The following is a 14,924-nucleotide window of genomic DNA, read 5'->3' on the forward strand; positions in this document are numbered from 1 at the left end:
TTAGCAGTGTTTTCCCTAGGTTTGACTTAAAGGGTAACTAGGGCTGGGCGATATGGAGAAAATCAAATATCACGATATTCTTGACCAAATACCTCGATATCGATATTACGGCGATATTCTAGGGTTGACAACTGGTGCTTTAACAAAATATCTTCACACTTAGATTTTAGATAAATAATCATCAGTAATGTGGACATAATGTCTAAGTGGGGAAAAGGCAAATAATAGAACAGCCAGAACAGTCTGGTAAGTTCAGAAAATGACATAACTGTCCTGTAATGCAGCCTTTAAAACCAGGAAAAGACACTTATGCCATATTACGAAATCCAAAATCTAAGACGATATCTAGTCTCATATCACCATGTCGATATAATATCGATATATTGCCCTGCCCTAAGGGTAACTACCGTTTTTTTTAACCTGGACCCCTATTTTTCTATGTTTTTGTGTCTTTGACACTCTTTGACATCGGTCCAATATTTAGCGAGATCGCTGCAGTCAATTTCAATATTCAATTATCAGACTCATTTGTCATTTGTCATTATAAATGATTCTGATGAATGAATATTTAAAGAAATGAAATAATTTAAAAAAAATGTATTTACAAATGCCGATAACGATAGTTTGGAAAATACCTAATATCGGCCCGCTGATATAACAGTCAGGCTCTAGATGTCACCAACGTAAATGATGCCAGAAGCCTACGACAGTCAGGCAGACCCAACTATGTAACGTGCACACATGGAGAGATGTGGGGGGGGTCAACACTCTTGGTCTACACAGGGACTTGAACCGGTGACCCTCTGGTCCCCACACACTGAGCTACTGCCGCTCACAAAAGATCTCTGCCGAAACCCGGGATCGAACCAGGGACCTTCAGATCTTCAGTCTAACGCTCTCCCAACTGAGCTATTTCGGCTTCCTGGTAACCATAACAACAATTATTCCACGGAGAGAATAAACAGGCAGATTAACTCACTAATGGAAATAACTTTTAGTTTCTACGGAAGCCGATTAGGGCCACATGTGAAAAACTGTCCATGAAATGTAGAGAGAAATACATGGAAGTACTAAATGATTAAAACGGTGAATTATTAATTATTAAAGACTCAGGAGGCCCACACTTACCTTATACAATTCTTGTAGCCATTCATTTTGAATTTCACCCACCTGTAAAAGGACAAAGAGAAAAATCCATCAAAAGGCGTGCAATTTGTTTTTAAAGGAATGGTCTAAAACAGGTGTGTCAAAACATACGGCCCGTGGGCCAGAACCGGTCCGCCAAAGGGTCCAATCAGGCCCACCGGATGACTTTGCAAAAGTGTGAAAATTGCAGAGAAGTAATTAATTCCAATTCCGTTAATCTTCGGCGTCTGTACAGCATCAACAGGGGGTCGCCATTGTTGTAACTGGGAGTACGACCATCTGGTCTGAGTTCACGGGTAGTGATTAGGGGTGGTACGGTTCACTAAACCCACGGTTCAGTTCGTATCACGGTTTTAGGGTCACGGTTTTCGGTTCTGTACGGTTCTGGTTATTTTTTCTTTTAATCTTTAACACTCCAGAATGCACTTCAGCATATGATATATAGCTAAAATTAGCATATTGAACAGTGGCAGTTCTATATATTGTTTTATTTCATCATAGTGTCGTGGAAGTTTCCTTTGCAGCAGGGGGTGGAAATTTCAGAGTTTAGAAAATGGAAACAAATAAGACAAGACTGAGACTAAACACCAAGTTATGTTTTTGTATTTTATTAAAAAAGATATATTTTGCAAAATAGGAGCAAACATGATTTAACAAAAGGCCGCAGCCCAGTGTGGAGTCAGTTTCTCAAATGAGTGAACAGGAACACCAGGCTTTTATGCATCTTCAGAGTGACAGCACACACGCACTTGGCTTAGTATGACGCTACAATTATTACATGCAATCTGATACACATGCAGACAATCAGAGAAATACAAGAGACATCTTGGAGCCATTTCGCCTCCTCCTCCCTTTCACCCCACCAGTTACATCTTAACTGGCATGGGAAAACTAGAGATGACCTTGTAGCCCCCTATCTGTTCAGGCAAAAGTGCTTACATTATGTTCAGACTGGACGTCTCACAAGGTTAGAATCTGCATGTGGGAATGAGAAACTCTTTCAGCATTTTGTGAGAGAATTAAAGTAGAAATAAAACATAAAAATACAAAATACAAGGAATTATGCTTAAATGTAATTTTTGCCATTACAATAGGTAACATGAAATCCAAAATGTTCCCACACACCAGACTATAAACGACGCTGGCGCATCCTCCAGCTCTGGGCAGCATCTCTCCCACTTGACATTTCTGCAGGTGACGTGACGTGACCTGCAGCAGCGGCAGCACGCCACTTGAGGAGCGGTCGGCTCGGTGTCTCTCAAAATCTGACAAAGATCTTTTAAACTGACCTTTGTTTATCTGAAATGAAGACAGATTCAGCAGCTGCGCGGCCTATTTCTCGCTTAAAATGTTTTCAGAAACACGTTTCGGTGAACTATTTTAGTACAATACGAGATCGTATTCTGAACGAGCCGCCGTTAAAGTCTGTTTTGAAATTCGGGAGCAGCCAGACCCATGTGACGCGATCGTCCAATCGGCTGCCACGGGTTGCGTTCGTCAAACTCATCCCGCTCGTCATTTCCGGTAAGTGTTTTAACATAGGTGTCGAAATTGGGCACTACGGCAGTAAGTGGTTAGTGCACATTAAAGGTCCCATGACATGCTGCTCTTTGGATGCTTTTATATAGACCTTAGTGGTCCCCTAATACTGTATCTGAAGTCTCTTTTATATAGACCTTAGTGGTCCCCTAATACTGTATCTGAAGTCTCTTTTATATAGACCTTAGTGGTCCCCCTAATTGTATCTGCTGTATCTGTTATATAGACCTTAGTGGTCCCCTAATACTGTATCTGAAGTCTCTTGTATATAGACCTTAATGGTCCCCTAATACTGTATCTGAAGTCTCTTTTATATAGACCTTAGTGGTCCCCTAATACTGTATCTGAAGTCTCTTTTATAAGACCTTAGTGCCCCCTAATACTGTATCTGAAGTCTCTTTTATTCATAGACCTCAGTGGTCCCCTAATACTGTATCTGAAGTCTCTTTTATATAGACCTCAGTGGTCCCTCCCTAATACTGTATCTGAAGTTCTCTTTTATATAGACCTCAGTGAGCCCCCCCTAATACTGTATCTGAAGTCTCTTTTATTAGAACCCTCAGTGGTCCCCTAATACTGTATCTGAAGTCTCTTTTATATAGGCCTTAGTGGTCCCCTAATACTGTATCTGAAGTCTCTTTTATATGGACCTCCAGTGGTCCCCTAATACTGTATCTGAAGTCTCTTTTATATAGACCCTTAGTGGCCTTTCATACTGTATCTGAAGTCTCTTTTATATAGGCCCTTTAGTGGTCCCCTAATACTGTATCTGAAGTCTCTTTTATATAGACCTTAGTGGTCCCCTAATACTGTATCTGAAGTCTCTTTTATATGACCTCGTGGTCCCCTAATACTGTATCTGAAGTCTCTTTTATATAGACCTTAGTGGTCCCCTAATACTGTATCTGAAGTCTCTTTTATATAGACCTTAGTGGTCCCTAATACTGTATCTGAAGTCTCTTTTATATTGACCTTAGGTGGTCCCCTAATACTGTATCTGAAGTCTCTTTTATATAGACCTTAGTGGTCCCCTAATACTGTATCTGACGTCTCTTTTATACCTTAGCTTGGTCCCCTAATACTGTATCGAAGTATCTTTTATATAGACTGAGTGTTCTTAATAATGTATCTAAAGTCTCTTTTATATAGGCCTTAGTGGTCCCAAAATACTGTATCTGAAGTCTCTTTTATATAGGCCTTAGTGGTCCCTACAATACTGTATCTGAAGTCTCTTTTATATAGACCTTAGTGGTCCCTAATACTGTATCTGAAGTCTCTTTTATATAGGCCTTAGTGGTCCCCTAATACTGTATCTGAAGTCTCTTTTATATAGGCCTTAGTGGTCCCCTAATACTGTATCTGAAGTCTCTTTATATAGGCGTAGGTTCGGTCCCTTATATAATGTATCTGAAGTCTCTTTTATAGACACCTTAGTGGTCCCCTAATACTGTATCTGACGTCTCTTTTATATAGACCTTAGTGGTCCCCTAATACTGTATCTGAAGTCTCTTTTATATAGACCTTAGTGGTCCCCTAATACTGTATCTGAAGTCTCTTTTATATAGACCTTAGTGGTCCCCTAATACTGTATCTGAAGTCTTTTTTATATAGACCTTAGTGGTCCCCTAATACTGTATCTGAAGTCTCTTTTATATAGACCTTAGTGGTCCCCTAATAATACTGTATCTGAAGTCTTTTATATAGACCTTAGTGGTCCCCTAATACTGTATCTGAAGTCTCTTTTATATAGACCTTAGTGGTCCCCTAATACTGTATCTGAAGTCTCTTTTATATAGACCTTAGTGGTCCCCTAATACTGTATCTGAAGTCTCTCTTATATAGACCTTAGTGGTCCCCTAATACTGTATCTGAAGTCTCTTTTATATAGACCTTAGTGGTCCCCCTAATACTGTATCTGAAGTCTCTTTTAAATAGACCTTAGTGGTCCCCTAATACTGTATCTGAAGTCTTTTATAGGGCCTTAGTGGTCCCCTAATACTGTATCTGAAGTCTCTTTTATATGGACTTAGTGGTCCCCTAATACTGAATCTGAAGTCTCTTTTATATAGGCCTTAGTGGTCCCCTAATACTGTATCTGAAGTCTCTTTTATATAGACCTCAGTGGTCCCTCCTCCTATACTATATCTGAAGTCTCTTTTATAGACCTCAGTGGTCCCCTAATACTGTATCTGAAGTCTCTTTTATATAGACCTCAGTGGTCCCCTATTACTAGTATGCAGAAGTCTCTTTTATATAGACCTTAGTGGCCCCTAATACTGTATCTGAAGTCTCTTTTATATAGGCCTTAGTGGTCCCCTAATACTGTATCTGAAGTCTCTTTTTATATAGACCTTAGTGGTCCCCTAATACGTATCTGAAGTCTCTTTTTTATATAGACCTTAGTGGTCCCCTAATACTGTATCTGACGTCTCTTTTATATCCTTAGTGGTCCCCTTAATACTGTATCTGAAGCCTCTTTTATATAGACCTTAGTGGCCCCCTAATACTGTATCTGAAGTCTCTTTTATATAGGCCTTAGTGGTCCCCTAATACTGTATCTGAAGTCTCTTTTATATAAGCCCTTAGTGGTCCCCTAATACTGTATCTGAAGTCTCTTTTATATAGGCCTTAGTGGTCCCTAATACTGTATCTGAAGTCTCTTTTTATATAGACCTTAGTGGTCCCCTAATACTGTATCTGACGTCTCTTTTATATAGACCTTAGTGGTCCCCTATATACTGTATCTGAAGTCTCTTTTATATAGGCCTTAGTGGTCCCCTAATACTGTATCTGAAGTCTCTTTTATATAGACCTTAGTGGTCCCCTAATACTGTATCTGAAGTCTCTTTTATATAGACCTTAGTGGTCCCCTAATACTGTATCTGAAGTCTCTTTTATATAGACCTTCGTGGCCCCTAATACTGTATCTGAAGTCTCTTTTATATAGACCTTAGTGGTCCCCTAATACTGTATCTGAGGGTTTTTTTTATATAGACCTTAGTGGTCCCCTAACTGTATCTGAAGTCTCTTTTATATAAACCTTAGTGGTCCCCTAATACTGTATCTGAAGTCTCTTTCCGGAAATTCAGCCTTGGTGCAGAATTACAGCCACTAGAGCCAGTCCCACAATGAGCTTTCCTTAGGATGTGCCATTTCAGTGTCTGTAGCTATTGAGGAGGAGAGAGGGGGGGGGGGGGGTGGGGCCTTGACCCGTTTGAAAGCCATGATGTCTCTCTCTCATGGGTTGGCCAAATTCTCTGAAGGCGGACAAAGCAGAGAAAGGGAGGTAACCTTGCTTGTTATGACCTCATAAGGAGCAGATTCCAAAACGGCCCATCTGAGCTTTCATTTTCTCAAAGGCAGAGCAGGATACCCAGGGCCCGTTTTACACCTATCACCATTTCTAGCCACTGGGGGACCATAGGCAGGCTGGGGGAACTCATATTAATGTTAAAAAACCTCATAAAGTGAAATTTTCATGCCATGGGACCTTTAACAGTGTACTGACGAACACACACGCTCCGAACCGAGACTAGCGAACCGAGACTAGCGAACCGAGCGGTTCGGATGTTTTTTCATGAACCGTACAACCCCTAATAGTAAGTTACTGGTTTGACTGCCGTTCCAGGACACTTTCACCGGTAGAAAGTTGTGAAAACACAAGTAACGGGCTGCCTGGAACGCAGCATTACTACCCATGAACTCGTACCAGATGGTCGTTCTCCCAGTTACAGTTTTTGACGTCACACACACATAAACAACAATGGCGCCCCCTGTTGATGCTGTACAGGCGTCGGGGATTAATGGCGAGAAATATAAATAAATAGACATAAATAGGCAACGTAAAGTAATTCCGCACATTGTAATCAAAACAATACACATACAACTGTGTACTACTACAGGTTATGTTTATTAAATGAAGCCCAAAATCTAGTCGCCGACTAGAAATCGCTAGTATCAGCTAGCGCTAGCTAACGTTAGTAGCCGCTAGCTAACGTTAGGTAGCCTAACCTGAACCCTGGAACGCCACCAAGTCGTGAGTCGTGACTTGAAGTCGTAACTAAAATGAGTTTGACACCCCTGGTCTAAAATTAAATACTAAACCTGCATGCATTTGTTTTTTGGCCACCTGAGCAGGGCTGCAACTAACTTTTATTTTCATTGTCGATTAATCTGTTGATTATTTTCTCAATTGATAGTTTTAGTTGTTCGGTCTCTAAAATGTCAGAAAATGTGGATCAGTGTTTCCCAAAAAAGCCCAAGATGACGTCCTCAAATGTCTTGTTTTGTCCACAACTCAAAGATATTCAGTTTACTGTCACAGAAGAGAGAAGAAACTAGAACAATATTCACATTTAACAAGCTGACATCAGAGAATTTGTAATCGTTTTCTTAAAAGAATTACACCTGATAAATAGATTATCAAAATAGTTGGCGACTAATGTAATAGCTGACAACTAATCAATTATTCTCTGCAGCTCTACTGACAAACATGTTAAAGGTTATTCAGGAAGTCAATAAATACAGAACGGAAACTACTCTGAGCTATAATTAACTCTGAGCAGGTTAAAACAAACAATAAGGATTGTCTGGAAAATGTTACCCAGTGTGTTCCAGGATGTAGTCTCGTTCAATTACAGCTGCACCTGTCATAATCTAGCCACCGGCCACACACCATCCCTGACAAGTTTTATATTTCCTTGCCACATGAAGGCTGAGTATTCTGTTAAATATGCATGCAGATTAGGGCTGCTCGATTATGGAAAAAAATATAAATCACGATTATTTCGGTCAATATTGAAATCACGATAATTTAACACGATTAGTTCACTTCTGGAAAGATGTTGCAATTATTGAACTTAAAAAACAGTGGAAAAAGTTAAATAAATCAACAGTAAAAAAAAACAAACATTTTATTCAGAACACAAGAGAAAATAAGAGTTAACGTGCAAAACGTAATGAGGTAAATAATTGTATTTCTCGAATTATTCTGCTTTTGTGATCATTGGGAGCCGAAATCATAATCACGATTACATTTCGATTAATTGCACAGCCCTAATGCAGATACAACCTTACACAGAGCAATCTGTCAAACAAGTCTGGGGCTTTATTAGCATTTCCCCATTTGGAATCACATAAGCTGAACAGTGTTGCTTTGTGTAAATTACTGACTTTAGAGTGAAAGCACAGGTACACAGTTGTGACCAATATTTCCTCCCACATGAAAGGTCAAATTAAATGTTAACCGCACAGCTACACTGGTGGAAAAAGCTTCCCAATTCCCGCTCCTCCCTGACTTTAAAAACCAGCTTCTCTGGCTAAACTGTGGTATTCAAACACGCCCCGCTCCAGACTTTTCACGTCGCAAAGTAATGTACAATCTTCTGCAACGCCAGGTGCATTCATATACCAGCTGAGAAATGGCTTTGCATAGTGTATTTGCATGGCATTTTGGCACGGTTGACTGCAGCTTACATCAGTCTGGCTACTTTCAGCCTGAGCATGAACACAAGCACCCTGATTCAAATATATCACCGTAATATATATGTTTTAAAAAACAAAATAAAGCTCATGAAGCAAATATACTCAAGATGCAATTCTGTTTGTACATTAAATGGTATTTTGTTGTTTGTTATTTTACAACCTGGACCCAATTGTCCCATGCATTGGCGTCTAAGTGACTAATGTTAACAAAAATCTTGTTGGTCCAGTATTGAGCGAGAACGCTGTAACCGGCAGCCGTGAACCGGGCTGCAATGTAACCATAACGCAAATTGTCAGTTTCTTTCCACTAAAAGTTCTGTTTTTGCCGCTGACAGACTCAGATTATTATTCTAAGTGTCTGACAACATTATGGAAAGGATCCCTACAGAGATTGACCTTTTTGTTAAAGCATGAGATCCTTTTTGTTTAACATGAAACAGACTCAAAATCACCATCAGCAAACACACCCGACTCCATTTAAGGTAATGTGACCTTTTATTATGTTGTTAAATACATTATAAAGACATTGATTACTGAACACATTTGTGAAGCGGCTATCAAAACTTCAAAAGTTCAATGATCAGTCAACAATTTGTATATCTTGCTATGTTTGGTATGTAGACTAATTTCATTAGGGTTGTCACAGAAGCTGGAACAATTTGGCAAAGACAAGGACTGTGCTTTGGTGAAAAAGTGGCATAAAAGCACCTGTACTGGTGTGCCACAAGCTCCGTCTCCGGATAAGAGAGGGTAGCGAAATGGAAGTCTGTGTTGAACCACAGATGTCCACAGTCATTCTGACCCAGCTTTCCCCAAGTGTGTACATCAACCAAAGGCCTCAAAGGACCGTAGCAAGTGGTTTCAACCAAGGGGGTAAGCCAGCCTCCACAAAGCGTAGAAACACGACAATGTATAAAAGGCTCCATTACCTTGTAGCTCACGTTATGGCTCCGTAGCAGACGCTTTTATAACAATAGGCTAACGATTGGGTCATAACCACGAGACTTACTGTCACACAGTAGAGGAATTACCGTATAGTACAGGAGAAGCTCACAGGCAGTTTGGACTTCCATTATCTGTTTAGGTTTAATGACTAATGTTAACTAGCATGTTAGTGATCAGTAATTAGCCTGTGCCTATGTTATCTCCTTACATATACCTACGCTCTCCGTCTCTGTAAGATTGGGAATGATTGAGATTTCTCTCGGCACAGCTACCAGAAGACTTCACACTTTCAGACAGGTTGCTCACGTCACATCTACGTCTTCAAGCTCAGTTGGAGGCTGCTCAGTAACGCTCAGCCAGCACCGGGAAAGAGACTTCTGATATCCTTCACTGGTCTCCGTCGTAAACAACGGCGTCACTTTGTGCATTTCGTTTACTGTCTATGGTTTCAACCAGGTCTGTATTCTAAAGCAATGATTACACATGTTGCTTTGTTGTCCAGAGCTGTCTGATGATGCAGCTTGGCTGAAATGTGTCTTTGGAAACAATGTGGTCCATCTGATGCTCTTACATATTATAATTTGTCTGACACCATTTGTATATAAAAGGGAAAGTTTTGTGTAACAGTAACATCTATTCAATGCAACAAGCTCACACAAAAAAAAACTAAACAATGGCCACCATCTCCAGGATACTGCTGCTGTGCCACAGAAATGTTCCTGGGGGCACAGAATCACAGTTAGACCTGACAGTCGGGGTGCCAGAAGAGCTCAGTTGGTAGAGCGGGCGCCCATATATAGAAGTTTACTCCTCGACGCAGCGGGCCTGGGTTCAACTCCAACCTGCAGCCCTTTGCTGTGTATCATTCCCCCCTCTCTCTCTCTCTCTCTCTCTCTCTCTCCCCCCATTCATTTCTTCAGCTGTCCTGTCAATAAAGGCCTAAAATGCCCAAAAAATAATCTTATCTTGCTGGATAAACTGCTCTGAAACACTTGGGTAGTCCCAGCACTCTTAAAGCAATAGGGTTAATCCTGTGATGTGCTTAAGGTCAGATCCCAACGACTGGGTGAACGTTTAGGTTTGTTTATACGTAGGAGTAGAGGGGCCTCAGAGTCAGTAGAAAAAGCTCAACTCCCCCGGGGGAAGATATCCATCTGTTTACATATCTCCCACAATGGGATCTAACATGTTTTCATTGGAGCCAGATCTGGCAACCGGAAACATGGTCCTGAGCCAAATTTCCATGAGCGTAAGAGCCCTCCTCCCTGCAATGTCCAAACGTTTTGTCAACCCAGCAGAGGCCCAAACTGAGGACCACTGTTTAGAAAAGTTAAATTACAGTCAAGTCTACTTTAACCCTCTGAGGTCTGAGGAGCATTTTTAAGACATCGTCTTGAAATGTCCTTTTAGGGGTATTTGCATTTAACCTGATCCCCATGTCTTTCATACCAAAATGTTCAGAACAAACTCAGCTTTCTGTATAGGGAGGCCCAAATGTGTTCCAGAGCAATGTGTAAAGAGATAATTTGGCCCCAAAGCTATAAAGTTGTTGATGTTTGCTTTTTAAAATGTCTCAAATCTCTTGTGAAAACATACCTGACACTCTTAATTGTTTTTTCAAAAAAAAAAAAGAAAAAAAAAAAAAAAAAAAAAAGGAAAAAAAAAAAAAAAAAAAAAAAAAAAAAGAGAAAAAAAAAAAAAAAAAAAAAAAAAGAAGGTGCTTATATTTTTTTTTTTTTTTTTTTTTGTTTTTTTTTTTTTTTTTTTTTTTTTTTTTTTTTTTTTTTTTTTTTTTTTTTTTTTTTTTTTATTTAATAAGTAAGGCTATTTTTTTTTTTTTTTTTTTAGATATTTTTTTTTTTTTTTTTTTTTTTTTTTTTTTTTTTTTTTTTTAAAGTTTTTTTTTAAAAAATTTTTTTTTTTTTTTTTTTTTTTTTTTTTTTTTTTTTTTTTTTTTTTTTTTTTTTTTTTTTTTTTTTTTCTTTTTTTTTTTTTTTTTTTAAAAAAATAATTATTTATTTTATTAATTTATTTTTTTTTTTTTATTTTTGATATTAAAAAAATTTTTTTTTTTGAGGCTTCTTTTAAAAATTTTAAAAAAAAATAAAATATTTATAAAAAAAATTTTTAATATTGTTTTTTCTAAAAAAAAATTTTTTTTCTTTCTTCCCATGTTTTTAATTTAAAAGTAAGAGGAAAAAGAGTAAAAGAGGGGAAATAACACAATAAAAAAAAAAAAAAAAAAAAAAAAATAGTTCCGTCAAAGCCGGTCACGATGTTTACCAGTTTACCAGTAAACGCAACATGTTGTCCCGTCTGTTTTGTTTTTCAGACAACAGCAGTGACCATAGTGCTAGTTTGTTTCTTTTAGCTCATAGCTTTAGCAGCAGACTGTTGGACGTCCCGCTGTTGGAATACAGTCACACTACACCGTTTAGCTGTCAGCATTTTAGCCGTGTTTAATCCAGTAACTACTGTAGCTAACGGTAGGCTAACGTTAGCTGCTGTGTAACGTGTTATTAGTGTTTACTGTAGCTAGCGGTAGGCTAACGTTACCTGCTGTGTAACGTGTTATTAGTGTTTACTGTAGCTAGCGGTAGGCTAACGTTACCTGCTGTGTAACGTGTTATTAGTGTTTACTGTAGCTAGCGGTAGGCTAACGTTACCTGCTGTGTAACGTGTTCTTAGTGTTTACTGTAGCTAGCGGTAGGCTAACGTTACCTGCTGTGTAACGTGTCATTAGTGTTTACTGTAGTTAACGGTAGGCTAACGTTACCTGCTGTGTAACGTGTTATTAGTGTTTACTGTAGCTAACGGTAGGCTAACGTTACCTGCTGTGTAACGTGTTATTAGTGTTTACTGTAGCTAACGGTAGGCTAACGTTACCTGCTGTGTAACGTGTTATTAGTGTTTACTGTAGCTAACGGTAGGCTAACGTTACCTGCTGTGTACCGTGTTATTAGTGTTTACTGTAGCTAACGGTAGGCTAACGTTACCTGCTGTGTAACGTGTTATTAGTGTTTACTGTAGCTAGCGGTAGGCTAATGTTACCTGCTGTGTAACGTGTTATTAGTGTTTACTGTAGCTAATGGTAGGCTAACGTTACCTGCTGTTAGCGGTGATTGATTAGTGTTTACTGTAGCTTGCGGTAGGCTGCGTTACCTGCTGTGCGTGTTTAACGGGTATTGTTATCGTAGCTACGGTAGGCTAATGTTACCTGCTGTGTAACGTATTAGTGTTTACTGTAGCTAACGGTAGGCTAACGTTACCTGCTGTGATAGCGTGTTATTAGTGTTTACTGTAGCTAGCGGTAGGCTAATGTTACCTGCTGTGTAACGTGTTATTAGTGTTTACTGTAGCTAGCGGTAGGCTAACGTTACCTGCTGTGTAACGTGTTATTAGTGTTTACTGTAGCTAGCGGTAGGCTAACGTTACCTGCTGTGTAACGTGTTATTAGTGTTTACTGTAGCTAGCGGTAGGCTAACGTTACCTGCTGTGTAACGTGTTATTAGTGTTTACTGTAGCTAGCGGTAGGCTAATGTTACCTGCTGTGTAACGTGTTATTAGTGTTTACTGTAGCTAGCGGTAGGCTAACGTTACCTGCTGTGTAGGTGTATAGTGTTACAGCAGGTGTAGTTACCTTCTGTAACGTGTTATTAGTGTTTACTAGCGTGACATGCAGCGATGTTTATGTTGCCTCTAACGTGGGTTTTCGGAGCATCAGAGCGCAACGCGAGCACTAGCAGTGTAATGAGCCACCGAAGTCCGCGTTGCTATTTCGTCAGGTAGATACCTTACGGCAAAGGTGCATGTATGGAAAGTATTCGGACAACAGCTGAAATGGCTCCTTCACAGTATCCTTCAATAAAGGAGGAATGTAGCACAATATGGATGTAAAAGCGGTTATAATTATTTTGTTGCTTAATTACCCAGAAAGGGTCATAACTTGACCCTTTCTGGGTAATAATATTGAACGTTGGTATAATACTAAAACGCCACTGATGATGATGATGCACTTTACTGTTGATAGCCCATTGGTGCTAATGACATTGCACTTTGCTATTTGTGTATGATGTGGAGATATTTGGGATTGTGTATTAGGGTTGTGTGGAGAGGAAGGAGGGGTTGGTGGTCTTGTTGTTGTCTGTTGGTTACGGTCTGTTGTCTGTCTATTTGACGAGCTGTATGGTGCAAGATGAATTTCCGAAAGGATCGATAAATGTCTATCTATCTATAATTAGCCTATGTGACAATAAAATTAGTTTTGGTTAAAAATCAACAAATAATCGTGATAATTAATCGTGATCTCAATATTGATCCAAATGATCGGGATTATCATTTTGGCCATAATCGTGCAGCCCTACGATCAAGTGCAGAACATCTAAACGAAAAGATCTAAACATCTAAAATGTGAAGTTGCACTTCACAGCTTTATGTGACTTAAGTGAAATTGATGAATAATTTGGCCTAATTTGATCCTACGGTGTTGTTACGATGCACTTGCTTTTTGATCATTACAAATAATGATGCAAAATGATCACCTAGTTGCTACTACTCTCGCAAGTAAATGGTCTTGAAGAGGATTATTGTTTTGTCTCGGTCTTGACTAGTCTTACATTTGGACTCGGACTTGACTTGGGCTACATTTTCATCGCTACATTTAGGTTTTTAAGCGGTGTTTTGAGACAAAAGCGATCTCCGAGTGTGTTTTTAGCTCCAGTAGAAGAACTAATCTCCGTTTAAACTAGCACGCCCAAACCTCATACCTCACCACCATTCTCGTATACTGGGCAACAACAGGAGGCAGCGTGTAGACTGTTGCTAGTAGTTGCCATGGTAACGTTAGTAGCTTTAGTCTCAGAGAACGAGACGTTGTGACCGATAAGACCCAAACAGACGGCGAAACGCTGGTGTCAGCATCAGTGCTGCCAAGGTCTCCGGTTTAGGGGCTCGGAAACGCCAGAGCAGGGGGAATGAGAGGGGGACACGTCAGAGCAGGGGAATGAGAGGGGGAAACACCAGAGCAGGGGGGAATGAGGAGGAAAGGAACACCAGAGCAGGGGGGAATGAGGAGGGAACGCCAGAGCAGGGGGGAATGAGAGGGGGACGCGTCAGAGCTGGAGGAATGAGAGGGGGACGCGTCAGAGCAGGAGGAATGAGAGGGGACACGTCAGAGCAGGGGGGATGAGGAGGGAAACACCAGAGCAGGGGGAATGAGAGGGGGAAACACCAGAGCAGGGGGAATGAGGGGGGAAACGTCAGAGCAGGGGAATGAGAGGGGAAACACCAGAGCAGGGGGAAAGGAGAGGGGAAACACCAGAGCAGGGGGAATGAGAGGGGGAAACACCAGAGCAGGGGGAATGAGAGGGGGAAACGCCAGAGCAGGGGGAATGAGAGGGGGACACGTCAGAGCTGGAGGAATGAGAGGGGGACACGTCAGAGCAGGAGGAATGAGAGGGGGACACGTCAGAGCAGGAGGAATGAGAGGGGGACACGTCAGAGCAGGAGGAATGAGAGGGGGACACGTCAGAGCAGGGGGAATGAGAGGGGGAAACGCCAGAGCTGGAGGAATGAGAGGGGGACACGTCAGAGCAGGAGGAATGAGAGGGGGAAATGCCAGAGCAGGAGGAATGAGAAGGGAAAAGTAGCAAAAGATATTCCTTTTTAAACCAAAACGTAGCGATGTAAATGTAGCCTTAGACTCAAACCTCTTTGGACTCAGACTTGACTTAGACTCGACTAGTTCTGGTCTTGGACTTGACAACGGTGGTCTTGACTACAGCACTGCCTATAAGTCCCTTGCAAAATTT

At 40.4% G+C, this 14,924-nt stretch overlaps 1 protein-coding gene and 1 non-coding gene across 3 annotated transcripts in view; both read right to left on the reverse strand.

Annotated features, from left to right (window-relative positions):
* Nucleotides 1-14,924, reverse strand: part of inpp5l (inositol polyphosphate-5-phosphatase L) — a 67,368-nt gene that overhangs the window by 49,873 nt on the left and 2,571 nt on the right. For both annotated transcript variants that reach the window (XM_039804466.1, XM_039804467.1), the window contains exon 2: nt 1,129-1,170. In XM_039804466.1, the coding sequence (XP_039660400.1) occupies nt 1,129-1,170 (42 nt within the window). The remainder of the gene's footprint in view (nt 1-1,128; nt 1,171-14,924) is intronic.
* Nucleotides 847-919, reverse strand: trnaf-gaa. The gene has a single exon. It is a non-coding gene; the product is annotated as a tRNA-Phe (tRNA).

Source organism: Perca fluviatilis, chromosome 6 (assembly GCF_010015445.1).
Source record: "Perca fluviatilis chromosome 6, GENO_Pfluv_1.0, whole genome shotgun sequence".
Classification (NCBI taxonomy): Eukaryota; Metazoa; Chordata; class Actinopteri; order Perciformes; family Percidae; genus Perca; species Perca fluviatilis.